The 26,832-nt window shown below is 52.1% G+C and overlaps 1 protein-coding gene across 3 annotated transcripts; it reads left to right on the forward strand.

Moving 5' to 3' along the window:
* Positions 1-77: 77 nt before the first annotated feature.
* FBH1 (F-box DNA helicase 1) lies at positions 78-25,428 on the forward strand. 3 transcript variants are annotated; one of them, XM_067317579.1, is made up of 21 exons: positions 78-132; positions 2,077-2,241; positions 4,416-4,993; positions 6,420-6,550; positions 9,317-9,452; positions 9,600-9,790; positions 11,993-12,106; positions 13,229-13,323; positions 14,685-14,853; positions 15,763-15,991; positions 16,905-16,992; positions 17,368-17,454; positions 17,921-18,057; positions 18,899-18,998; positions 19,143-19,264; positions 20,890-20,965; positions 21,440-21,637; positions 22,298-22,423; positions 23,054-23,160; positions 23,686-23,820; positions 24,624-25,428. In XM_067317579.1, coding segments are annotated over exons 1-21 (3,105 nt in total). In that variant the 5' UTR covers positions 78-131; the 3' UTR covers positions 24,744-25,428. The 3 variants fall into 3 exon arrangements, with proteins under 3 accessions (XP_067173680.1, XP_067173674.1, XP_067173675.1); XM_067317573.1 differs by having other exon boundaries at positions 23,686-24,704; XM_067317574.1 differs by lacking the exon at positions 22,298-22,423 and having other exon boundaries at positions 23,686-24,704.
* Positions 25,429-26,832: the final 1,404 nt, after the last annotated feature.

The following is a 26,832-nucleotide window of genomic DNA, read 5'->3' on the forward strand; positions in this document are numbered from 1 at the left end:
AGCGCCCCGCGGCTGCGCGCGTTCCCATTGGCTGCCCCGGGGCGGACGGGGCGGGGCATGGGGCCGATCAGCGGACGCCGGCAGCAGTCGCCCCGGGAGTGCGGAGGGGGGTCGGCGCGCGGCCGGAGCGGAGTGAGCGCGCGGGGTTGGGGAGCGCGGGAGGGGGGGGTGACCATGGCAACCGCGGGTGGGTGGGGGGGACAGGGCGGGAGGGACCATGGCAACGGGGTTGGGGGCGCCGTGGCAACGGGGGGGGGGAGCAGGGCGGGAGGGGCCATGGCAACGGGGGTGCGGGGCGGGAGGGGCCATGGCAACGGGGTCGGGGGGACCATGGCAACGGGGCTTAGGGCGGGAGGGACCATGGCAACGGGCGTTAGGGCGGGGGGGAGCCATGGCAACGGGGGGTGGGGGAGCAGGGCGGCCCCTGGCAATGGCGGGGGGGGGCTCTTGGCAATGGGGAGGGCAGGGGTCTATGGTAATGGGGGAGCCATTAGCGACGGGAGGGGCAGGACGGGGGGGGGGTCCCTTGGCAATGGGGCCGGTTGCTGCTGCACCGTTAGCGTTCGTTGCTCAAAGTGGCTCAGGCTCGTCAGGTTTTCCTGTAAAAATCCCTCGGGAAACCAAGTTTTATTCAAAGTGTGTGTGGGGGGGGAGCTCACAAGCTGCCTCGGAGACCGGGCTTGGCTTTAGCCCAGGTCACGGCTCCGGGGGACATGGCCGCCTTAGTAATGACGCCTTCGCTTCAAAAAAGCATGTTGTGAAACACCTGGGTTTGATGGTCCAGGTTTCACGGTCCGGCCTGAGCTAGGAGAAGTGCACGTGAGGACGTGCCTGGGGTTATCAGAGCCATAACCAGCGCCCGGGCCCTCGTATAACCTTCGCTCAGCGCCGCCGTCGTGGCTGTCGCCGGTGGCAAACCTCGGGAGGAGGGGGAGGAAAGACGAACGCGGGTGAACCCCGGAGGAACCACCTTCAGCGTGAAGTTGGTGGACTTCAACCCTGCGCCGGGGCCTTGGGTTTCGCTCCTCATCCCGCCTCCCCGGGGAGCCCCGCGGGCGCCCTTAATGCCCCCCGGTCGCTCTGACGTGGAGGAAATAGCGTAAGGAAGCAAACTGGCCTCTAGATCCCGCGGTTGCTAGATGCTTTATCACCTTCTGCTGGCACTAGATGCTTTATCGCCTTCGTGGCTGTCATAAATATGTTAGAGGAGCTTATCCTCTGCAGTGCGGTGTGGTAATAAAGTCAAAGTGAAGCCGAGCGAGTAGCGTTTTGCAGATAATTCCCATGTAAAAGGGAAGCCCTTCCTGCGTGGGCATTTCAGATTTCTTGCGTGTATTTTTCGTGGAAGGAAACTGCGTTATTTGCTACTTATCCCAGGGAAGAGCCGTGCTGCGAACAGGTTGTCTTCTCTCCTTAATGGCGCGCGATAAAATTTCTGGAGCTTTCCAAAACATATCCGTCTGCGGAATATGGTTAACGCTGTCTGCACAAGCTTTTCTGTGCTCAAAGCCCTTTTCCCGACTCAGATGTGTTTGTAATACTGACCAGGCTCAAACTGGAACGTCTGAATGTTGGCGCTGACCTTCCTTGGGCAATTCACTGTCTTCTCCCGGCCTCCCGTGGGGAATTGCACAGTTGGGTCCTTGCAGGGCTCTTGACCTCCTTCTAAGGATGCTCTGCATTTACGCAAACGCCTTCACCTGCTTCCTTAAGGTTAATGGTACCGTAGAGGAATTCGTAAAACTTACGTAGAGCAGAACCTGGTTTTAAGTCCCGCTCTTTTATTCGGAAGTCTTGTACAAGGCAGGACTGGATTGAGCGAAGTCACCATTACAGTAATTTTACAAACGGCGAATGCGTCATTTTGGTAACGTACAACCTCTCCAGAGTGTTGTAAAAACTTCTAGTGTAAGCTACTCGGAGAAATTCCTGGTGAAAACCCCATAAAACTTCTGGAAAGAAATTGCTAAATGGGTGCATCTGCTAAAAATGCAGACTGTTTATTGCCGCTCGCTTGACGGGATGCTAACAGGTATTCTTTGGTTGGCTTTCTCTTTTTGCATGTTGGCGAAGCAGTGAAGCGCTTCAAAAAAACGCACCTTACGGCCGACGACTGCGAAGCCATCGCGCAGAGCAGAGAAGGGTCGTCGTCCCTGACGCAGCCGTTGAGTCAAAGACAAACGAGCAGAGATGTCAACAGGGGCCTCTATCCCACCCACCGGACAAAGAAGCAACAAGGAGGTACGGGGTTTGCAAATATTTTGCAGCCCGAGGGGTCCGTGAGAGCAAAATGGTGATTTTCGCGGCGTGGAACGGAAGAGCTTTGTGTAATCTGCTGTTGAACGCCTGCAGATAGCAAAGCGAGGCCAGGCAAGGTGAAGCTTGTTGCGAGGGGTCTGTGGCCTAACCGGGCTTAAACCTCTGCCTCCGGGAAGTCAAGTGGCAAGAGGAGGAGACACCTTAATGCTTCCCTCTCCTACAAGGGAGCGAGATCCCCGGCAGGCCTGGTTCAGGCTCTCCGCACACAGAAACGCCTCCGCGTCTCTCGCTTTCAGAAGCTGAGCTGTACTGTCGGAGTGCTGTCGGAGGAGGCCGCCTGTGGGGAACAGCAGCTCTCCCCGAGAAACGCTACAGCCCCTGCAATTAGGCTGTATTAACAATGTGACAGCTACTTCTAGCTGCGCTCTAGGCCACTTATTAAATAATAATTAGCTATTTAGTTGTATAGGGCTGCAAAGCGGTTGTAGAGCGCTTAGCGGATATTAATGGTCTTCGTCTTCGCTGGGAGTGGGAAGCACTGTGATACTCGCTTTATAGGCACGGGGCGTTGTTCTCAACGGTGCCAAAGTCTCAGGCTCCGTCAGTGCTTTTGGGAACTGATAAGACTTTGAGCTAATCTGTACAGGACAGTTAACAGCGCTCAGGGCACGAGTTTAAGGTGAAACAGCTCTTGCCAAATAGCTCCCTGTGCAGAGTTAAAGGCCGGTCCTCAAAAGCTGTTTAACTGCAAGAGACGCCACACGTGCGCACGCACGAGCACATAAGCGGGGGGGACTTTTGAGAAGCAGAGAAAAAAACATGAATATTATCCCTGAGTTCCTGAGTGCTCTGGTCACTCTGGAAAGTGAGACTTAGCGTTACAGTGTCTGCCTGGCTAACGCGGAAACCTCTCTGTACCCTGGTGTAAGCTGGACAGAGAGATCTGCTGGTGAGCCGAGACACTGGAGTCCTAGGCTCCGTGCTTGCAGACCTACTGTTCTTTTCCTTTTTTTATATAAGCTCTGAACAGGTATCTTTGACAGGCTCCCTTTTAAAAATCTACTAACCTTCAACACTCCGGGTTTTGGGGGTATTGGACTTGGACATTAGTCAGGGAGCTGGGGGGTTTTAAGCAGTGAGTGTCTTGCATATCAGGCCTCCTCAAGCCATGCCTCCGTGAGCATCCAGAAATAAAACACATTAAAATCGGCAGCAGTTGCTTGTGAAAATTCTTGGGTTTGTTTCCCTGAGTTTCCTCTTAGCTAAGCATTAGGATACGTTGCAGACGAGGAGCAGGATGGAGTGAACGCTGTCAGTGCCAGTAAGTTTAGGCACCTACAAGGATTGCAGGAACATGCAAGTGCAGTGCACGTCTGCGGGCCTAGACAGGCTGGCTGGCTCTCAGAGAACAGCGAGGCTGCTGAGACAAGACTGCTGCCAAGTTTCGGTTTCCTTTACGGATTCCAGTGTTTTTTGTCTTGCAGCCAGAAGGTATCTGGCAAGAAATGGCTGATTATCCTTTTAAAAGCATTGGTGTCTCTGATTCTGTGGTACGAGCAGCGGGCAAACGCTTGGTGCAGTGACCTCACGGTGCAGAGAAGTAGCCAAACCCTGAAGCTTTCCTAAAATCTTTGTGTGCTTCTCATTCACCAGGCACAACAGTAAATAACCACTAAAAGCCCTACCTTCGTCTCGGAGGCATACCACAACAATTCAAGTCTTGTATTTTTATGTTTCCTTCCTGTCTGTGTTTATTTGACCGGTGGAAATATCTCCCATCAAGTTCAATGTGCAGCTGTGTTTTCATTTAACACGCATGTGGTTTGTTATGTTAGCTGAGGATTGCTAATCTGAGAGGTACAGATTAAGGCAGGGCCTGTCTTTTCCTAGAAGCTCTGCAAGCTGTCAGACACGCTCCGAGAATGCCCTGATTATGTGGATAGTGCAAGGAGATGAATTTTCTTCTGTTGACTTCCATAGGTTGCTAGAGAGGCAACAGGAAGCAGAACAGTTTACCCGTAATCAAGCTCATAAATCCATGAGCGGAGGAGTCCTGCGGAAATAAATGCCATGTTTTGCAGCCTCTAGCTCAGCTAGGAGCACTGCACTTAAACCTGTTTTTGTGGACTTCACTAATATTCTTCCTTTTTCTCTAGGCCGAGGTCAGCAGAAGAACATCACCGATTACTTCAAGATCTCTCAGACACAGCAAATAGGTGCAGGCAGGACAAAAAGCCGTGAAATCAAAGAAGAGCCACCAGATCCCATCTTCACTGAGGTTGATGAATCCTTCAGCAGCGTGGAGGATCTCTGCTCCTTTCTAGAGGATGAAGACGTTGCACCAGCTCCCAGGGAAAGCACCCCCTCCAGAAAACGGACGCTGTCCGCAGCAGTCGCAGGCAGCCACGACACAAAGTACAGTCTGTGGGGTGAGCCTGAGAAGAAGCCACTGGGGCTTCATCCAGAGCACAGCCGAATCAAGCAAGAGCACGGCCAAATCAAGCAAGAACACAGCCGAATCAAGCAAGAACTTGATGATATGGAAATCGAACCAATTCCTGATGCACGCTACGGGCTCCTGGGCACTCGGAACTGGGATGTGCCTCAAGGAAGCATTGATAAGCTGCCCACTGAAGTCCTGAGGAGGATCTTTGCTTTCCTCCCTGTGACTGATCTGTATCAGAGCCTGAGCCTGGTGTGTCACTCCTGGAGGCAGATTGTCAGTGATCCGCTGGTAAGGACTGCCGTGATACTGATTTGAGCCTGGTCCTTGTCTTACTGCTCTGTTCTGTCTTAGTCTTGTGGCTGGACATGTTGCTCTGGGAACATCCATGCTGTGCCTGTCCGTCTTTTTTCCTTTAAACCCATTTATTGTTTCCCTAACACCCTCACCCTTTCTTGCTAGGTCTCTTGCCATTTTGGTCTTCAGGACTACAGGGAACACTCTTGGCCTCGTTCCTACCTGTTCAAATGCCAGCCTGTATCAGGAGATCAGTTTTGGAATAGTTTCCTTTGCCGCAGTCTTTCCATGCATGGAAAGAGCATCCTGTAAAACTCCGCAAAATCCCCCTTCATTGTTTTTCTTGTAGTCTTTTTTTTCTGCCAAGGATCAGGCAGGAAATTCTGGCTACGAGACTGGGCAGTGTCCTCTCAGGGCTGCTCGACGTCACCATGCCCCTCGCCTATGTGCGTGCGTCTGTGCGTGGTGTCTCTTGGAGTTAAACAAGTTTTGTGGATGGGCCTTTAACTCTGTTTTTACGCAGCTTGGTTCTTCCGCAGCCAAGGCCCTGGCAGTACAAACAGTCGTGAACCCACCGGCAGTTGTTTTGGCTGCAGCTGAGATCTCTGCAGTTCAGTTAAAGGTGACTCCGAGGCAGTTGTCACCACTAGGCTAGACCACCACCAGACCACCCTTCACACTGGAAACCCTCACCTTGTATGAAGAGGCTGTCCCGGCTTGACGTGGAGCAGTGGGGGACTGATCTCAGCCAGCATTTCTGTAGGGATCCAAATTCTTGTTCATGCCCATCTGATAAATTCGGACGGGCAAGGCTGGACACGACACGACAGGCATCCTGCGCTGAGCGCTTTCTCAGCGCAGCGTGGATGCTCTGAGCCTGAACAGCTAGCAAGATGTGTAGAAAACGCCTGGGTGGAGTGCTCGGGTCCTCTCTCAAGTCTGCTCTTCGCTCTGTAACAAAGATACAGCCTAAAAGATAATGCCCCGTCACTTCTTACTAAAGAAGTCCAAACAGCAGGCTGTGGGTGGGTAGGCAAGCTGCAGGGGCACATGGATTTTAAGCGCTCTGTCGTCAAGCGCCACTCAAAGCAGATCTGTGCAATAGTGCTGAAAATATCTTCGTTCCATCAATGCTTTGACATTTGAAACTGAACCGACGTCAGCCTGTTCCCATCATTCTAGAAAAACAGGCCTCTTGTTGACAAGTTCGCAGGCTATGAGGCACAAGTCTTTCTCTCTTTCCTCTGTTTTCCTTCTCCGTCCCCGTCTCATGCTAGGTACCTGCTTCCATCAAGCAAAAGGGACTTTTTGAACTCCAGGTCTTCTTTGGAAGTTATCTTGTTGGTTAGCTTGTTGTCAGAAGAAACCTATTTTCCAGAGCTCTGAGATGAAAGGTGGTGGTATGTGCTTCACATTCCAGTTCATCCCTTGGAAAAAGCTGTACCATCGGTATGTAATGAAGGAGGACACAGCCCTGCACAGCGTTGGACAGCTCTTGGAGCATTATGCCATAAGGAAGGAGCAGGAAGGCTGTATGGTGGGGCTGATCAGGTGAGTCTGCTTCACCACGTGGCTTTGTAGTTGTAGATCCTCCGACCTTCCTTGCATTGAGTCTTCTCCTATTTTATCCTGTGAATTGCCAGGAGAGAAGTGGGTTTGCCTTCTTCTTGAATGTCTTCTACATGTTTAGATGAGGAAGGAGGAATTATTTGAGCAGTAGAGATCACCAGCAGGGTTCTAGAAGAGGAAGAAAAAGCCGCCTTCTTCCTCTTCTTTGTTCTCTCGGGAGCACGTGATGTGTGAGTAGAGGATGAAGTCTGGAGCAGAGGAGGCAGAAAGGGGATCTAATTGCCGTCTTCCCCTGTCTAATGAGGGGCTATGGAGCAGATGATGCCAGACTCTTCTTGGAGGTGCATAGCGAGAGGATAAGAGGCAAAGGGCACAAGTTGCAGTGTGGGAAATTCCAGTTAAATATCAGGAGAGTGGTCAAACGCTGGTGCAGAGAGGTGGGGATCTCTACGCATGGAGATATTCAGACCTCAACTGGACAAATGACCAAACCTTGAAGTTGGCCCTGCTTTGAGCATGGGATTGGATCAGATGACTTCTGAGGTCCCTTCCGACTTCAGTTATTCTGTGGCTTCCCCATCTATGGCACTCAATCATCTAAACACATTTTTGCCAGGCAAGTTTAATGTCACTGTCCTAAGTTTTCAAATCATTCAGATTCTCATATGAGTTACACACCTGGCCATGAGTTTCCCAGGCACGACAGTGTATCTTCACTGACCAGTTACTCAGCTCCCCCCAAATTGTGTTCTGCTCTTTCGAGCTTTTGCATCGTATAAACATTGATCTGGTCTCTTTTGGAGTTGGCCCGGTGATTCCCTCGAGTATAAAACCAGGGTGTTGTTCTGGAGGTCGCTTTCTCCAGGGCTGAGGCTCTGCAAGGTTTGGTGTCTTTTGGCCTGCACAGTCCTGTGACGCTCTCCTCCGAGAGCCTGTCCCTAGGGACACCCTCCTTCCGTGTCCTGATCCACACAACACGTGCTCTTTGCATTGCTGAATTAAAACAGCCTTCTGACAGTTCAACCTCTGCTTTGTTTCAAACTTTACGTGGAAACGTCACAAAAATAACAATTACTGCCACCGAGTCGCTGGGGCGCCCAGGGAAGGCTAGGCGGAGCGCGGGGCGATATGGATGCACCAGCCTCCCTTGGGTGAGCGGGGACATGGTCCTGAGTGCTGTGGGCATGAGCCCTTCCCCATCACTTGGCCTTGGGGCCAATATCTTTAAGCGGAGAATAATTAACCTTATAGTCAAGGGCTGGGATTGCTTTATGCTGGACTCCGCATCCACGCACGCGCGTGGCTCTCTAGCCGGGGGGCTTATGGGTGATGAGCAGAGGACACAAACGGGGAAAGAATGTGTTTCTATGCAACTCCTAAATGGCGTTTGCACAGCTTAGCAGCCCTGACCTCTCTGCTTCTGGAGGTGCTGCAGGAAAAGGAGGATCACAAGGTAACCTTCCATATCTCGAGTTGTGAGGTGCCACACTGCGAGGGTGCCAGAGTTTAACCAGAGGGAGACGAGCGCTGCTTGTGACAGCAAGCACGAAGTGATGGATAAGTGACAGAGAGGCTGCAAAGCCTGGGGCAGGTATAACCTCGTCCCGATGTCTGAGGAGATGGAGAAGCCAGCCACGGAGTGGAGGCAGATGAACAGGCTTTGCAGCGACCTTTTGAGTTGGGTGGTGTTGCCTCCTTGAGGGCAGGGAGGGAAGAACCAACGGAGGGAAGAACTGGGGGCAAGTGGATGTCAGCAGGCAGCTGCGAGCTTTCCACAGCCTGGATTTGGAGGCTCAGAGGAACATTTCAGAGATGGACCTGTGTGTCAGGGCACAGCAATGGAGAGGAGGCTGCCAGGAGCACCAAGACAAGCGAGAGGACAAAATAACAAAACGCTGGGCTGTCCTGTCACTTGCTGCCTTTTGGGTGCCCTAGAACGGACTTGGGAGAAGCCGTGCAACGGTGGCTTCCTCCAGGGTGACTAGGCCAGAGAGAGTGAGGCTCAGTTTAAGCGTCCCTTCCATTCACATTTTGGGTCTGCCAGGTCTCCACTGCTCTTCTGTCTCCTGATCAGCCAGGGTCTCGGAGAGGTTCTGCTTCTCCTGGATTTAGCTAAAATACAAACGTCTCATGGATGATGTGAAATTTGAATTCCTCTTCCTAGTTGCTGCCTTCTCCAGTGTATCTTCTCCTTTTCTGTCTTTGCAAGCTGTCTTCCTGGACTGACTCCATCAGCCAGAGCTCAGCAGCAAGCCCAAGACCAGAGATGGGTCTCCAATAAGCGCAAGTGCTCTGTCGAGATCTGTCTGGTCTGGAGAGCAATTTTGGATGCCAGTTAAACGGTGCAAGGAGAAGAGTCAACCTGGGTTAAGAGCAAGGCAGATCCCTCTTCTGGAAAGAGACTTTGAGACAGCTAGGAGGAACTTGCAGACTAAGGCAAAGTGCTCAAGCGCACGCACGGTGTAACAGGACTGGAACCATTTGTGTGCATGGCTTAGGCACGGTCCTAGACCAGAAATCAAAGTTCAGCACTTTGCAGCTTCACCACTCAACGCGCCCCATCAAATATATGTGGGGCACAGCAAGGTGTAGCTACACAGCTGAGGCGAAGAGCTTGGATGTGAAGAGCTGCAAGATGAGGCCCCAGCCTTAAAAACTAGTAGCGTTCTGCTTTTTGAAGAGGGCATTATTTACACGAGACAGCAAACTTGCTTAATAAGGCTTATTTGTTGTTGTCCTTCTGCACAGGTGCGTGTCTGCCATACACACCAGCCCGAATGTAGATCCCAGCGCGGTTCTCCAGAGTCTAAAGAGTCACCACCTCTTCCCGAAGGCCGTAATCTGCATCGCCAGCAAAGTACCGCATTTACAGAGCAGCGCAAGGGTAGGTTGAAGCAGTTATTCCTTTCCTTCCCTCCCAACAACGTACGTCTGTGTGCAAAGTGTTGTTGGGGGGGTGGGTGTTCCCCTGCTTCTAAAGGCTCCAAGCTGTGAGGCCTGGCTCAGTCCTCCTCCTTGTCGCCCACGCCAGCCTCAGAGCATGTGGGCAATAGTCGCGGCCATGGCGCTTTTCTCGGACGGCGTCCGCGACATCCAAAAGCTGATGGCGTGTCTGCGGCGACGGGGCTCTACCCTCTCCTTTGTGGACGTGACCGAAACGCTTTACTGCCTAGCCACCCTGCTGTACGCCATGAGAGAGAGGGATATCGCCATCACGAACAGGTAAGGAGCGGGGAGGTGCGTCGTGCCCGACGGTCTCCTTCTGGGCCTGGCCACGTGTAATATATACAGCGTATACGTACTCGTGAGTGATTACGTTCCTGTTGGTTGGGCCTCTGCAGTTCCTTGGTGCCTGCAGTTTGTCAGGAGCAACGCGCGCCTCCCTAGTTTTTTGTGGTGGTCAAAAATAACAGATCAGTTTATCTGGGTAACTTGCTTTCTCTTGCGCACATATCTTGGAGGAGTGTGTGGCACTGAACAAACTACAGGAGCAGCAGTCCCGTGCCCAGAAGAACTTAATCTGACACAGCTGTGCGTTGAGTCCAGTCCTAGTTATGGAGGGCCTTTGAGGTGATGTCATATTCTAGAAAGAAACGGTATAAAACAAATTTTTCCAGCTCTGTAGACCTGCTCCAATGGGAGTTTTGAATACTGTATTACTAGGAGTTGGGAAGATAAACTACAGGAACGTTCCCTTTAGATTTGCATTGATTCCTGTACTGTTTCGTAGTCTGCTTGGTTTGGGGGAGGTAGTGTTTAAGAAAAAGAGGGTTTTTTCTCTGAAACAAAAGCAGGAATCTTTGAAATAGAGGTTTGAAAGCTACTAATAGAAACATTTTGATTAGAAATACAGACATACCAGTAGAAACATTTTAATGCAGTAATTACCTTCCTGACACTGGTTTGGCACTTCACCTCTCTTCTTAAATGACGCTACAAGTCCCCTGCTGTGTACAGCGACCCAAACTGCACCTTTTGTTCACCAAAATGCCTGGTAATGCTGATAAGAGCCCACGTGTTGCTTCAGAATTGTAGTAAGGATGAGATAAGGATTAGGGACACACAGAAAATTCTTCCTGTAGGAAGACTGAAAAGGAACTGCATTGGAAAATGGATCCGTAGACACAAAGATGACAGTTCTGTTAGCTGCCTCCTCTGAGATGTAGTCCAGCCTGTGTTAGACACCGGAGAAGAGATTTAACACCGGAGAAGATCATTAACTTGAGTAAATGACTGCTGAAGACCTGGTGGACAAGGGGTGCGGCTCACTAGCAATGAGAGGCCTGTAAAAGTCACCCGCGTCCCATCTCCATCGCCTTGACCAATCTAGACTAGAAGAAGTATGAGTGACCGTGGCTTTTCTGCATGTGAGATAAAGCACAGGGAGGAAAGATGCCCTTGAGGAACTGTCTGGTGCCTCTTTGCAGCTGCTAGCGCAACTGGTGAGTGCGAGCGGGCAAGTCACCTCGTGCGAGACGTTGCCTGGGCACTACAGACCTTGAGGCTGGCCCAGGGTGGCAGCTGTCAGGTCGCAGGAACAAAGCTCTCTTAAAAGCGGTGAAACCGCAGCGATGTCGTCCCTGGAGTACGATGGTGAACCTGGAGGGAAGTTAATTTTAAACCAGCTAAGTAAAGCCGCAGAGTCACTGTGCTTCTCTACGTGCAGTAGCAAAACACCTTGAAGTGGTGTTGTCAGGGCTAACACGCTGGTTTAAAAGAACCGTAAGTCCGTGGCTGAAACGGATTCACCTTCGAGGCCTAAATGAGCCCCAGATTGTCTCTCAGGCTCCCCCTGGACTCTGTGTTGCTGATCGTGGTCCGGGAGAGCAAAAGGATCCTGTGGACTCTGTTCCCCGGTCGTGTTTGCGCAGCACGTTCTTAGGTCACATCTCGTGCACAAACTCAGCGAGCCTGAGCAGGGACGAGGGAAAGGCCACAAACACGGAGCTCTCCCCGCGCAGCCTTTGCAGTCGCTTCTCAAAGTATAACTAATTGCGCTTCGGACTATTAATATTGTCATTCGCAGCGCAGCGCTCGCTGCAGCCTGCCTCCTGCGATCTGTCCCAGCGTTGTCTCCGATGGCTTCAACTTTGTGCCTGCTGCACTGTGATAGCCTCAGTGTTTCACGGTGCGAAGAGAAAACTTGCTCCCAAGTTTAAACAGAAAAGCTCTTGCCTGATTGCAGCCTTCGGTGTTTTGGAGCTTTCGCCTTGCTGGGTTCACTGTCCTTGTTGCACAGGCAGGTTTGTGCCCTTCCCAAAAGAATTGGGGTGCCCTAGTCCAGATACAGGCTGGAAAAGCTGGCTCTGCGCACAGCTCCTTTGGAAGTATTAAAGATGTCAGAAGTCTTTTAGGTGCCCGCAGAATTTTAGTTTGTTATTGTTGATTTCTCAATGATAGATTCTCTTTTGTCCTTTCCGCCAGGATCCATTACAACATTTTCTACTGTTTGTATCTGATGGAAAATGATTCCGTAACTACGGAGGCAGCAGAAGAGGAAACACCTGCTTCACGCTACAGACAGGACTTCTGGGCCGGGTAATGTCTTTAGAGCGGAGCTGAGCGATCCTCCTAGACACACAGGTCCCTGGTGGAGCGCTGAATCTTGGAGCAAATAGTTCATGTCAAGGCCGAGTTGACAAGATTCAAAGTTTCCTAAGGACTAGCCCAAAACCTTATTCAGCTCTTTGTCATCTTCTGCCGGAATTCTCGGAGGAAAACAGAATCAGACCTTAAATGTTTTAACATTAAATTACTTCCACTGACTGAATGTAGAGGTCTTCATTCACTGATGTGACTATTACTATTTATCGGTGGAAGACAGTTCTGTGCGCTCCAGTGTGATAGGGTAAATCCAAGAAAATCATCAGAGGTACAACAGGGATAGGGGCAATTAAAAAAAAAAAAAACAAAGGTAAACAGATGATGGGTTTCGCTTCTTAGTGATTTCCCCGTCCTTTTGTTCTGCCCCTTCCCTGTGAAGTCTCTTTTTAAGCGGCGTTCGCAGTTCAGGAAAAGATCCGTTCTGGCGGCGGCCATCTAGCTGCCAGCTCTGCGATGTCAAGGATGCTTAGACAAGGCTCTCTGCCCTCGTGCAGCGCATCAGGGAGGACTCTGTGAAAAGAGGTGGTTTGCACTGCTGGCTGATTACGGGCTTCAGACGTTTATTAATAAAACAACCGCACTCCAGCCTGAAGCGCCGAATGCCTTTCTAAACGTTAATCAAAGCTCTCAGCTCCCCTGCGATGCCGGGGATAATTGGTCTGTCCTACACGACGGGAAATCAGAGAGCAGTTCAAGGTTCGTGCTTTCAAAAGCGACAGAATACCCCAAACCTTCGGTCCTGTTTGTTTTCGATGAGCCTAAGGCTTCTGGGGGCCGAATTCATTTTGAAAACAGGGCTTAGGACCCTTGAGAAGATCTTTTCCTATGTGACCTTCCTCCAGGCTGCACCTTTTATTTTGCCATCTCCAATCTTTTCTTACTCCCTAGAAGTTGCTGCTTTGCTCATTTGCCCAATAACCAAGTTGCTCTGGTGCTACCTTCCTGGTTGTGGAGTAGCACCCATCATTCCTTGGTTTCCTTCTGCTGTTAGTTTGTTTGATCGTTTTATGCGTGTTTTTTTTTCTTACTTCCCTTTTCTCTGTTTTTTGGTTTTAGCAATTGCCCTGAAATAAAGCTGACGCATGAGCAGCAAAGGATTTTGAATCACAAAATTGAGCGTGGTCAAATAGTGAAAATTATGGCATTTGCAGGTAAGAAAGCCAAAAATGATCCTGTGAGAGTAACTGTGTAACCTCTAACTCTGCTCCTTCCCTCCCTGCTGCTTCTGTCTGAGTTCTGTGGATGCCACCAGCTGGAGTTGCTCTTACTTGTTTAGATTTAGCATCCTTGTAGGAGCAAAACAAGCCAAGGAATCTTCTGCACTTGTGCTGTGTTTTGAAAAGGGGAATTGCATAAAATTGAGGAAGCCTACTTAAAAAAGAAAAGGAAATCCTCTCCCTACACCTGCATGGTTTCCTTTAAAGACACCACACTGGAGGCTCAGAGCTAACGCGTGCCCCAGAGGCTTGCAGAAGACCAAAGGGCATGTGCGGCCAAGCGGCGCGGTGCAGAGGCCACTGGTAGTGGCTTCTTACGTCTGTAAAAAGTCGCCGTGTCCAAACGATGAAAACGAAAATATTCATGAACTGTGATAAGGTTACGCGTAACCACGATAAGGCAGGGCAGAAAAAGAGTTTGAGGAGCCGCTGGCAAGAAGCGTAAAAGCCTTGTAATCCTTCAGACACGGGGAGGAGGTTGCTTGCCAAAACCTCTGTTGGATCAGTTACCTCATTGCAATATAAACGATGTCTTCGAGTGAATGAGGCCGTAGCAGAAAAACTAAATATGTTTCTACGTCGGTGTTCCTCGTGGAAGATATTGCAAAGATCCCGTCTCGGGATCCTTCTCTATGGGGGGGGGTCCACCAGAGGATCCGTCTCAAATTTATGTGGAAAAGGTTACGGATGAAATATGCTTCGGTACTGTTCATTTCATGACCTGGACTGCATCACTCGAGATGTAAGGGACCTCAAGTGGGAAGTAGCTGAACCAGTAACTCACCTCTTGCCTAAAATTGCCGTGGCTTTAGAAGATGGGAAGGTGGTAATGGAATGTCATTTTTTAGGAGTTACAGGGAGACGTGGGGAGAAAACTTCCAGTGAGTTCAGTATCTGTACCGGGCAAATTGGTAAAAACTCTAATAAAGGATAGAACTAGTGAATAAACGGACACGAATAAATATGATCTATTGGGCAAGAGTTAACATCAGCTTTGAAAAGGGGGCCCTGTTCCCCTTAGACCTGTTAGGATTTTGTCAAGTAAGCATCTGCCCTTCCGGAATACTGGGTGATAAAGTGATTTTTTAATAAAGCTTTTGGGCTACAGATTATAATTTTTTCAGAGCTGCTTCACTGCTACTGATTTCAATAGTGGCTGCGAATAAATGCCCGCTAGCTGCAAATAATCCTGCTGCGCGATTAGGACTGCAGTGAAGGGTGAAGCTGGTAAGAGGCGTGCAGGTTCATTCCTTCCCGACTACGAATGCTTTTAATTTCTTCCCTTTTGTTTCCAGGTACAGGGAAGACCTCAACTTTGATCAAGTATGCAGAGAAATTTGCTGACCTCAGCTTCCTCTATGTGACATTTAACAAAGCTGTTGCAGAGAGAGGAAAAAGTGTCTTTCCCAAAAACGTGACGTGCAAGACTTTCCATTCGCTGGCATTCAGAAGCGTCGGCAAACTGTGAGTGGGGATCTTTAAATTCCTTCGCTGAAGGCCAGGGGAGCATGGAAAAGGCACGGAAAGAAAGGAGGGTCTGATTTTCGAAATAAGCTTCCGGGATTTGAGGGAGCAAAAATGATAAGGAAAACACTGAAATTTCTTTCACCTGCTTTAAGCCAAACCGTAATTTGCAGTTGCCGCGTTCTTGCAGCTAGAGTGGGCCAATGATTTTAGTATCCGTGCGGCATTTGGAAAATAGACTCTGTTCCTGCTCTGGCATGGACTGCGCTGACATAAGTCCCATAGCTGTTTTGGGGGCTTTTCCTCCAGCCTGCATTTGTAGCTAAGAGCCCTGTGAAAGGAACAAGAGTGGGAGACGGAAAGCCACCGAGTTCCCGTTTCTGGCCGAACTCGCTGGCCTTGCGCTTCGGCAGAACAGCCGTTCACAGAGCCGCACTCTAAACTACATCATTTCTGCGTTTTTTTTAGCAGAGGGAGGGCTCTTCTTAACCTGGGTTGTTCTAGGGATTCAGTTTCCGGCGTCACCAACAACTATGTTGGCACATGTAATCGGCAGACAGAAGGGAAAATGAGCCACGGCATGGAAGAGGAGAGAATCCTCTTACCTGGCACCGAAAACAACGTGTAATCGCAGGGTTGAACAATGCGTATGTCACTCTGGCTCGACTTTTCCTCTATGAAATGGGGATAAAAGCTTTTGCTTCCCCCAGAAACGTAACGAAGATAAGTATGCTCAGGGTTTTAACGTATTCCTTTACGAAGTCAAAGGCGGGAGAGTGTATAAAATCGAGCTTCTGTGAGCGTTAGTGAGTAAGTAATAAAAGCAAAAAGGAAATTGCTTTTCTGGCAAGCTTTTCATGGGTATTTCAACTTCTCTCTTTATTATTTTTTTTGTCATCCGCGACACAGCTATAAAGAAAAAGGCAGGCTGAACTTCTCCAAGCTGTCAGCTTACTCAGTGAGTTTCCTTCTCCAGAACCGCCAGGGCCAATCTCTGTTCATACGAGGGAAGACAGTCAAACAGACCCTTGAAAACTTTTTTGCCTCTTCAGATGAAGAGATCTCTGAAGAGCACGCTCCTATTTGGTTCAAAAACACCCACAGCATGAGACAAGCTGTCACCCTGGAAGAAAAGAGAGTGAGTATCCATGATGAAGCAAGACTTGAGCTGGAAGGTTCAGAACAGGGGCTGTATTCATCCCGTTTCTCATGGGTCATGGGTATTTGTGCTTCAGCCATCAGAACCAACTCTCAAAAAGCAGTTTTCCTCCAGTGACGAATCCAGAGCAACTGGGGCCTGATTACTCCTGCTGCTTGTACAATTGATTTATAGAGAGCAGATTAGATCAGGCTCCACCCTGCGCACGTATTTCTTGCCTGCAATGAGAAGAGAAGAGATTGCGTGTCTTTTTATCAGTGCCTGAAAGGCAATATGCTATCTTGTGTAAAGACATTAGCCTGTTTTTTTTGGTAGTCATTCCGATATGCAAAGCTGAACCCAAAGATTCTTCACAGGAGTACAAACATCTCAGCAGCTCTTAAAGGACAGCACTGACATTGCAGGCAACGCGGGCTGGAGCTGTGGAGAAAATTAGCCTTTCTGCTCTGCGTTGCTTGCATCTGATCAGATCCAGTCCAGCTGAGACAAATCTACTTTGCAGCTGTTATTTCTGGCAAGGAATGAATTTACATCCTCCAAGTGTTAAGTACCTTTGCAGCTGGCAAGCTCACCGGAGAAGCCAAAATAAACACAAAGTCAGTTAACTAGTAATGACGCAGAAGAGAAATATGAGGAGAAAACGTTCAGAGCAGTAGATTCGGACAGGTTATCTTTAAGCCAGCGTTCAAATCCAAAGCGAAAGGTTCAAATCCAGTCAAGGAGTTGTTTGGAAGGAGGGAGGGAATTTGGGAAGGTAAAGGAAGGGTATTACATTTGAACACTGCAGGCTCATTGCCTGCCCTGTACCAGCTACGCTAGGACTTCAAGATCTGCTGTGCCTGGACTGTTTTTCAAGGCAATCTATCCAGGCTCTTCTGGTTTTGCTTTCTAGATCAATGTTCAAGAGGCAAAAGATATATGGTACAACATGAAGAAGCTGGATGGAGACGCAGAGAAGAAATACAAGATAACGTGTGATGGTAAGAGCATCCAGATGTCAAATAGCCTTCAGGTAAAGAGAAATAATAGAAGATCAAACAGATACAGCTTTTGGCATCTCGTGCTTCTTCCTTCTGGCTGCGTACTAGGAACGAGCTTCAAAAAAGTAGAAAATACCTGTGCACCTGCACTGGCTCATCAGGGAGTTCAAAACAGGCCCAAAGGCTGGAGGGGTTGGTTTGTTTGCAACATGTGGGAGCAACGTGCAGCCTTTCCAAATGTCCTGGAACTTCCAAGCAAGGAGTAGGGCCAGAAACTGCTTTTTTTCTTAAGAAGAGATCGGTTTTTAAGGTCAGGGTGTTCTGCGGCAAGAAAACTCTGACCCTCTGGCTCATGGGCCTTGTTTCCTCTCTCAGGCTATTTGAAACTTTGGCAACTCAGCAAGCCTCAGCTCACGGGATACGATGCCATTTTTGTCGATGAAGCGCAGGACTGCACTCCAGGTGAGCGGCGGTGGGAGACGGAGCCACGTCCTTCCTAAGCGCTTTAAAAAGAGGACGCTCGCACGCTCAGGGGCCTGCGAGCACAGTTTAAGAACTTCCTGCCCCTCAGCTGTAACATCGTAACGGACTCTGGGCTTTGCCCTGGATCCTTGCGAATCCGATAAGGCGGTTTGCTGAGCTGCTCCGTCCCCCCCGGCGCAGCACACAGGTCTTGCCTGGTCCCTTCACCGCCCTGGGTGACCTGAGCCACCAGGCAGAAAACTATTAGCTTCCTTTTTTGGGGATACGGGGAATATCTCTGTTGCAAAGCAAGCTGAATTGCTTCTCCCCTACTTGCTTTCTCCTGCAGCCGTGTCAGCCCCATCTTAAATGTCGTAAGTCGTCGTGCAAGAGTTCCGTTATAAGACTGGGATTTGAACCCCTCTGTCGCAAAGTTCACTCTTGCTTTACTGATGTTTTCCCGCAGCCATCGTGGATATCGTGCTGTCACAGCCGTGCGGCATAATCCTTGTAGGAGACCCTCACCAGCAGATCTACACCTTCCGGGGGGCTGTCAATACCCTCTACACGGTGCCTCACACCCACGTTTACTATCTCACCCAGGTAAGACAAGGGTGCGGCGTGGAGCTTTCGGTGCTAGGGCCTCCCGCGGCTCCAGAGGTGACGGAGGCGAGCCCAGGGGCCGCGCGGGCTCTTTCCACGCTCCATCCAGGAAACCTGCCGCTGTCCTCCTTGGGCACCGTTTGCCGAGGGTAGGGTTTCGTGAGCGGCTTTGGCTGAGCTGAGGTTGCCCTCGAGGACAGCTGCCCATCTTGTCTCAGCGCGAGTGATGGTTGCGTTTCCAGGTTGATTATCTCACTTGCCTTTGAGCAAGCCTCCACCTGCAGAACATCGGGGATTTTTTTAAATCCACTTGCTCAGGGAGTCTGTTCTTCAAAGCTGGCTATTAAGTTTCACAGGAAAGCTGACACTGCTGCTCCCAAAAGTGACAATTCTGTCCCCTGACTCATTTTCCTGCCCACTTGTCGTACCAGCGTTAGCGATCAAGCTGTGCTTTTCAGCCGGATCAGCAGGTCCAGCCCCGTGACCTCCAATTCTGTGGCCCTTTCAACTGCAATAGGGCCTTAGATTAACTGATCAGTCAAGAAACCGTATCTTTGCTCCTCACCCATGGTCTCATCTCAGTGCAGAAGATTAAGGGCACGTCTGTGTCGGTGGCTGTTTTCCCTCCGTCCATCTCACAACACGGTTTCTATGGCCTTGGGTACAAACGTGACCAGGGTTTCTGAGAATAGTTTTCTGGGAATTTGGATGTTTTTTCTAAGAGAAAGGTTGTCTAGAAGGTTGGTGTGAATTGTACAGCTTCAATATAGTAATACTTGAGCAGATTATAACAAGTTCCTCCTCTTTTCTTGTTTTCTGTTTCCTTCTCTTTTCCACGCAGAGTTTCAGATTTGGTCCCGAAATAGCTTATGTCGGAGCAACCATTCTGGATGTCTGCAAAAGGATCAGGAATAAGACATTGGTGGGTGGAAACCAAGAAGGTAAGTTGTGTCTGTGCACCACGAGTCAAAGACCTACTGCATAATACACGGTGTCTCAGGATTAATCCTGATTTATGAAGATCTTTGGGGTTTTAGATAGCTGTCTTCTTACTGCGCTGGCTAACCGGAAACTTCTGCGTGCAGGTGACGTGAGGGGCAGCACGGAAGGGAAGATAACGATCTTATCGCGAAGCAACTTCAATGTATTTGAGGACGCTGTGAGACTCACTGGTAGAGCAAGACCAATAAGAATACATGTGATCGGGGTAAGATGAGATCGCTGATGCGTCGTTCGTGTCCCCGTCTCAAGTCCCCAGGCCTGACAGCGCTTGTAGCAACACCTGCGTGGGTTTCGAAATAGGTGTTCCTCCAACCCGTGCGAGAGCAGCTCCCTTTTTAGACTCGTCTGGGCGGCGTTGCCCCTTTTCTTCCTCAGGCTTGGATGAGACGGCAGCAGCTCCATCCTGCTGGATGGGGCAGGGGAGGAGCGAGACGCGGCTGTAACAAGTTGCTGCAAGTGATTTGCATTAGGTGGAGCGCTGCTCGCTGCCTTTGGCTGCCGGCAGCTGCTTAGGGCTCCCGCGTTAGGGGAATAAAAACCAGCGGGAATTGCAGGCTGCGTGTAAGCACTCTCCTCTGTTGGGGTGTAGATTTTTTCCGGAAAAGCTGAATGTTAACTTATCCACTGCCACGGATGTTAGAAGATTTAGAGGGAGCGAAGCGAAGGCTGCATCCAGCCGGAGGTTTGCCCGGAATTCACAAAAAGCACCCGTGTCCCTGGAGAAGGAGCGAGAGCGGCTCTGTGTGCGTGTCTGCGTGCACACGTGCGCGGGCATTCGGGGGCTTCAGTCGCAGGGATGCTTCAGTGATGCTTCGCATTTCAAAAGCCTCAGAAGAACCTGGAGTCTTCAGACCCTGCAAAGTGGATAACCAGGATTTGAGGTGGTCTCGTGGCAAAACAAGATGCAGAAGCACAAATGGAGCGAGCGACTGTCCTAGGACTGAATGGGTTTGGGGAAGAGCCCGGTCTTTTGAATTTTAGGCTGATATTTTAAGTTCTTAATCTTTTTTGCCTCGTGAAGCCGCCTGTCAGACCGGAGTGAATGTTTGAACTGCTTAATCGGGAGGAAATTCTCTGCAGTTTGGAATGAGAAGTGTAAACACAGACTGTCACTTTTTTTCGATGGAAGAAAACGAACTGAATTTGGAAACACGGAGAAAAAAACTATTTTGCTTCGCTCCCTCTTTTTTTTTTCCCCCTTTCTGAGAGTAAATATTGCCAAAGCAAAGCATTTTGTTTCAGTTTATATTGAAACTGAAGCATTTGCAGCTGGTTTAGCATGATGGTTCTTTCCATTGCGGTGGTGGCCCGCTGTTTCATGGGAAAAGAAAGTAGTACGTTATGGGCGACAGTCGGATGTGGAGCTGTCTGTCCTGCAAGACAGCAGGAGGCCAGTAGCATTTCCTGACCAGCTGAGTTCTTCACTTCACTTCAGCGAACCAGCATGCATCTATTTGAAACTAAAATGACCCAAAAAAAAAGAAAAGTAGCTTTTCTTGTTAGCAAAAGACAAAACTTTATAGATTTTTTTTTTCCTTTGAAGATCCTTTGAATGTGCAGTTCTGCTGCAGCTCTGTTACGGTGCCGATGAGACGGCAGCCTGTTCTCTTCTCGCTGCCCGTCTGTCTCGTGTGACAGCCCAGACGGAGCTAGATCATCGCCCTTCCAGCTGCCTTTGACTGTTCTCGGGTATTTTAGGAAAGCGGCTTCCCTTTGCATCTTCAGCCCGTTTCCTTTATTTGCTCCCTAACGACACCAATAACCATGGGGCTTAGCTAGCTCATCTATCAACTCTAAGCGAAACGTTAAGATAATTGTTCTTCGTTTTAGGGGCTTGGCCGTTTTGGACTGAGCAAAATTCATGATATTTGGAAGCTCTACCAACCTGCAGACGAACGGGAAAGATGTGAGTATGTTCTCGCCCTTCTCTCTGGGAGCCTCCCTGCAGCGGCACTGGCGCTTTAGCTTCTGCTGGGGTGACGGAAAGCGAAATGATTTGTGATCTTTCACTTTACATTTGCGCTGCTCTAGAAGTTCTCGTGCAGTTTTCTCTTGCAAACTGGCTTTTTGCAAACTGATGCGTTCAGGCTGCGCGGGAGGCTACGCGCTCCAAGGAGAATACGTAGCCGTTACAGTGCTTTGCATCGGTGAAGAGAAGATGCTGACTGCAAAAGCTACCCGTCACTGCCGCGGCAGAGCTGGGAGTACATCCCAGGCACCCCGCATCCCGCAGCAGCGGTCCGTCCACCGAGGCCCGCTTGCCTTCCCTAATATTTACTCTAAACTCCCTAATATTTACTCTAAAGCTTGACCAGAATTCAAGAATGCGATCGTAGGCACCTTTTAAATAAACTCACGTTATCTGCTGCTTTTTCTGCAGCAAACCTTGTTATCGATGACCCCTTCATCAAAAGATGGGAGGAAACTCGGGGCTTCATCGGCTTAAAGGAATACGTGGAGCACATTGATGACAAAGAACTGGAGGTGAAGATTGCAATAGTGGAGAAATACAAAGAGCGGATCCCTGAGCTGGTGCAGAAGATTGAGAGCAGTCATGTGTCAAGAGAAGCCTTGGCAGGTAAAGCCAACCTGTGTCTTTTAGTGTTAGAGGAATTCACTTAATTTCTTTTTTAAACCCAACTTCACTGCTGAGTCCACCTCCTTCTGCAGAAACTCTGCATTCGGATCGAGTTGGACTTTCAGGAAGAAAAGAAGTTGAAGAGCAGCTTTTGAGGTCCACCTGGTACTCTAGATGTTGTTCAGGGCTGGCAAAGGATTGCTTAGTGTGGCTTTGCCGTAGGGAAATACGGATTTGGGCGCAGCATTTCCTGCTGTTGGAAAGCCTTCGTTTTTCCCACCGTTTCCTTTATCGTGCTTTGGGGGATTCCCGTGCTAGCTGCCTTGCAACTTGCTAAAGGAAATTTGGGGGGGCGCAAAACAGTCAAGTTGAAATCTCACCAAACAAAAAGCGCCGCTGTTTGGAACTACAGGCCGTGGCTTGGGCTCTTGTCAACCGGGAGTTTTCCTTGGTGGAGAAGTTGTCTTTGGTGGTCTAGATTCCTGACAGAGGTGCTTCGTTTATGATTGATGTCTGGAAAGAAGTGAAGTGAATGTAGGATGAAATCCCTTAATTCTGCTTGTGAAATTAAAAGCGGCGGCGGCACTGTGGCGCGTGGATGTTATCGCCGTCGATGGGTGACATTTCTTCCGTCTTGTTTCTAACGGGTGCTGCTTATAGATTACCTCATAGGTACCGTCCACCAAGCCAAAGGCCTGGAGTTCGACACGGTGCTGCTTGCAGATGACTTTGTGAAAGTACCGTGCGCCAGTGGTGATCAGCAGAGGACGACTCGCTTCAGCGTTGGTAAGGGAGAGCCCGCGTGTGCTACCCGGCCTGGCTCCGAAGCGGGAAAGCAAAGCGCGCGGCAAGTCCCCGCTTCTCGGAGCGTCAAGTGCCGCCGGCTGTCCTAGCGATCGCTCGTCTTGTAGTTTCCTCCGCAGCACGACGGGGCGGGGGGACGTTCTTTATTTAGCGCGTGGCCACCTGGCAGCGGAGAGAGAGCAGCTCCGCTCTCGGCGAAGAAACAGCGTTCCTCGGCTACCGTGATCGGCGCTTTGGAAGAGCCGGTCTCTTCCCAGTGAGCAGAGAGGAGCCTGCAGCCTGAATCTGGCTCGGCTCCGAGAAACTCCCCTAGTGCCGAGGCCAGGTCTGGGAGACAGGGAAACACAGGACGGCGAGTGGCGTCTCTGGGCGTGCAGAGTCCTGCCTTTGCCTTGAGGGAGAAGGTGAAACCGCGCTGAAGCTGCTGGGATCGGGAGCTGCGCAGCAAAACGCAGGACAGGCGCTGCACAGCTGCGCAGCGCTGTGAGCCAACGCTCTGGCGGAGAAGCACCAGGAGTCCTTCCAAAAGCCCAAGGAGAAGCCCTGGAAGAACTGCAGAGCTCTTCAGTGTTGGGTTTTTTAAAGCTATTGATGATCTTTCCTCCTCCTTAGATATGTATCCCGAGGACGAATGGAACTTGCTGTACGTCGCAGTGACGCGTGCGAAGAAGTGTTTGCTGATGTCAAAGTCCCTGGAACACGTTTTAGCGTTGGCTAGGGTGAGTAAAAGCTCTCCAACATAAGCAAATCCTTGACCAGGCCCTTTCAGGGCCCCGATACCTTCTGTTCACCGAAGGAAGCCATCGCCGCCTGCGGTTTGCCCGAGCGACGCTGCCTGCAAGCTGCAGCAGTCGCTCAGCTGACACCGGAGCGCTCCGGAGGCAGAGCGGACGGCAGGGGATCCCAAGATTCACACCGAGCTCTTCCGTTGGGCCGGCTTAGCCCGAATAGTCGAGGAAACGCTTTGTCTTTGTTTGTGTGTTGCCTTCCATGGGGTCTGACTTCTTATCTCGGCGCAAACGCCATTTCTCCGCGTGCAGCGTTTGCCAGCTCTTACTTCACTTCCTTCCTTACGGGCCGCTGTTGGTTTCCGGTTGCTTTTATTGTCGCTCGGGTTTGGTTTGGTTTGGTTTGGTGAAAAAAATGTCGCGTTGCAAGTCATTTCCTATGGTTTTCAGAAAGAAAACAAAACTGTTTTGCAGCGTCTCAGCTCCCTGTGAGCGGTGGTGTTCCTCTTTCCTTAGGAGTACTTCCTTCGGGTGGAGCTGATGAGCGAGGCGGCGAAGGAGGGGACCGCGGTCACTTGTTCCGTGTCCCACTGTCGGCAAACGCTGCAGTCCAGCTCCGGTCTAGCCGTGAAGAAACTACCGTTGATTCACGTACGTCCCTTCTGCTCCCCTCTCCGCTCTCCCGTCGTGGCGTCCCGATATCCACCCCGACACGGCGCGCCGAGGGCCTGCGCGATCCCCTTTCGAAATCGGGATGTCTTCCCAAGCTGCCCCTGCCAGTTGAGGGGTGGCTTTGCTCTGTGGCCCTTCTTAGCCAGTGCGCTGGGGAGGGAAAACTTAACGGAAAGGAGCCGGGAATGTGTCCTAGCTGGATCACCTGGCCACCGCTCCTCAGCCCTCTGCCTCTGCTCCCAAGGCTTGTAACTGCGGATGGCGTCTTGACCGCAAGATCCGCTCGGGTCTTGACCTCTCTTTTGAGACTCGCAGTGGCCTCAGGAAGTGGCAGTTTGGGTTTTTGTCATGTCAGGTGCCATGTTTTGCTCTCGGAGCCTCTGGCTCACCCTGCGGAGACCATCAAACATCCATCTAGGGATCAGCAGGACACGCTTCACCCTGCCCCCCGGTTGGGCGAGAGCTAGCGAGAGGGTGACGGTCTGCGTTTGGGGTCCACTTTTGGCTTCTGGCCTTCTGGCTCTGGTGTTTACCCTGGCCCAGAAGGTGCGGTGAAGGCCGAGCTCTCCTCGCGCTGGCGGAGCTCAAGCCGTTGGCCGGGAACACGAGCAGCAACGTGGGCGACGCGTGAGCCTCCACGAGGCGAGCTGAGCGGAACGGGTCCTCCCTTGGGATCAGCTGGATCCCTGCCTGCCATCGCTGGGAGCGTTGCACGCGGGTTTGTGGCAGGAGGCGGCAGCTGCCAGCTTTTTCCTCCCGTTTTCCCTCTCTTCCCCCCGCAGAGCGACGGCAGCAGGGATGACGGCGGCTACCTTTGCTACGCTTGCGCGCGGCAGCGTCTCGGCTCCATGGCCCCGCTGATCTTTTCCCCGGCGCCTCGGGAAGAGCCGCTCGTTCTCTAACGAAGCCCTACCACCACCCCGCGCGCGGGACGAGGCCTGGCGCCGCATCTGGACTCGGCCTCCGCCATCAGGTGACGCCTCAACCGGGGGGTTTTGGAGCAGGATTACGGAGCAGCTCCGAGAGGAACCTTCCGGACTCTCTTCAAGGAGGCGCGGGAGCTTTTCCGTAGGCCTGCCTCGCCCTCCAGGACCTCGCCGGCACGGCCTGCGTCCTTGCACTAAAGAAATTGCACAGTATTCGCTGTTTAGCGCCGGCCTGCTGCTTTTTTTGAGCGTTGACCCTCCGTTCCCTCCCTCGCCTGGAGGCCACCTCCGGTGACCGAACCGCCAGTGTTTCCCTTCCTTTTCCATCACATCGTGCCTCGGCGAAATCCCTCTCGTCCGACGAAAGAAGGGGAAACGCGACACCGGAAAGTATTCAACCCCCCCCCCCCCCGTTTTATTCCTACAAAAGAACTTTTTTTCCCGAAAGCTGTTTTTATAGGGAAAAGAGGGAAGGAAAGATGTCCCAAGCTCTCAGGGGTTGAAATAAGGTCACTCTCCTTGCTTGGAGCCGGGGGGGTTCTCCAGGGTCTCCCCTCGCTCTGCAGCACGTTGGGGACGAGGAGCACTGCCAGAAGCATCCGGTCCGGGTGAGCCGGAGAGCGTTTTTTTAATACCGAGATTAAATTTGTAACAAAGAAAAGTCTTAACTCCTTTTTTTCTTTCCTCCTCTTAAGTCCTAGTCCTGGGTCGCATCCATCCACCAGCGCTCCAGCAACCATTTCCCGGGGTTTTTCCCCCAAAATAGCGAAGGGATGGAGCGCCAGGGCTGGGCTTCACCGCCGCGACGGAGGCGCAGCCATGTGGCGCCCGTTAGTGTCGATTTACGGATAAATCGGAATATAAAACAGGGCAAAGCTTCCGTGGAACCGGCCGGCTAACGGCGACGGACGGCGAAGGGAAGGCAAGAGCCGCCGGGGGAGGACAAGGGTCTCCCTGCCACCTTATCGCGCTCCATCTTCGGCGGCGTCCGCGGTGTCCAAAGTGCCTCTGCAGGGTCCCTGAGCTGCTCCTGGTCCCGCGCCGTGGTCCCAGGGTCCCTGAGCTGCTCCTGGTCCTGCGCCGGGGTCCCGTGGTCCTGGGGTCCCTGAGCCGTGCCGGGGTCCTGGGTTCCTGGGGTCCCTGAGCTGCTCCCTGTCCCGCACTGGGGTCCCAGGGTCCCTGAGCTGCTCCCAGTCCCGCGCCGGGGTCCCGCGGTCCCAGGGTCCCTGAGCTGCGCCGGGGTCCTGTGCCAGGGTCCCGTGCCAGGGTGCCGGGGTCCCGTGCCAGTGCTGGTCGGCTGCACGAGGGCAGGAAGGGCGGGAGGGGGCCGGGGCCACGTCACCGGCCCCCGGCGAGTGTCACCAGCTCCCGGCCTGGCCAAGGGTGCTGGCCAGGGAGGGCGGCCCCAATGCAGCCTCTGCACCCCCAACCCCCTGCGCCCCATCTCCTGCCCCCCTGCGCCCCAAATCCCATCTCCTGCCCCCCAAACCCTGTATTTCACCCCCTCACCCAAACCTGACCCCCTGCACCCAAGCTCCCACCCACCCCCCAGCACCCCACACCCGCCCCGCGGGCTCACCTGGGCGCCGGGCCCGCAGCCCCCCCTCGGCGCCGCGCGGCCGCCCCGGCCCAGCCGGGCCCCCGGGGCGCCGCCACCGCCGTCCCCCCCCTTCCCCGCGGCCCCGGGGGCAGCGGCCGCGCGGCACCGCTCTGCCGGCGCCCGGCGGCTGCACCGAGTTGCCCGGCGGTGGGTGCTCAGCCCGGGGGGGCGCCGGCGGGCGGCAGCATCTCGGCACCCTCATCCGGGCCGGGCGCCGCCGCCGCCGCGGGGGCCACGTGCCGGCGCCTCGCGCGCCTGCGGCCGGGAGAGAGGAGAGCGTCAGCGGCGCAGAGGCCGGGCGCAACTCGGCGCGCCAGTGGCCCGGGCACTTACGCCTTCATCCGCCAGCAGCAGCCGGCCACGGCGGCGGCAGCGAGCAGCCCCGGGAGCCCTGCGGGGACACGGCGGCGCTGAAAGCCCGCGGCGAGGGCGGGCGCGCGCCCATCCGGAGCGGCCCCCCCGCCG

The sequence above is a fragment of the Apteryx mantelli genome, chromosome 1 (genome assembly GCF_036417845.1).
Source record: "Apteryx mantelli isolate bAptMan1 chromosome 1, bAptMan1.hap1, whole genome shotgun sequence".
NCBI lineage: Eukaryota > Metazoa > Chordata > Aves > Apterygiformes > Apterygidae > Apteryx > Apteryx mantelli.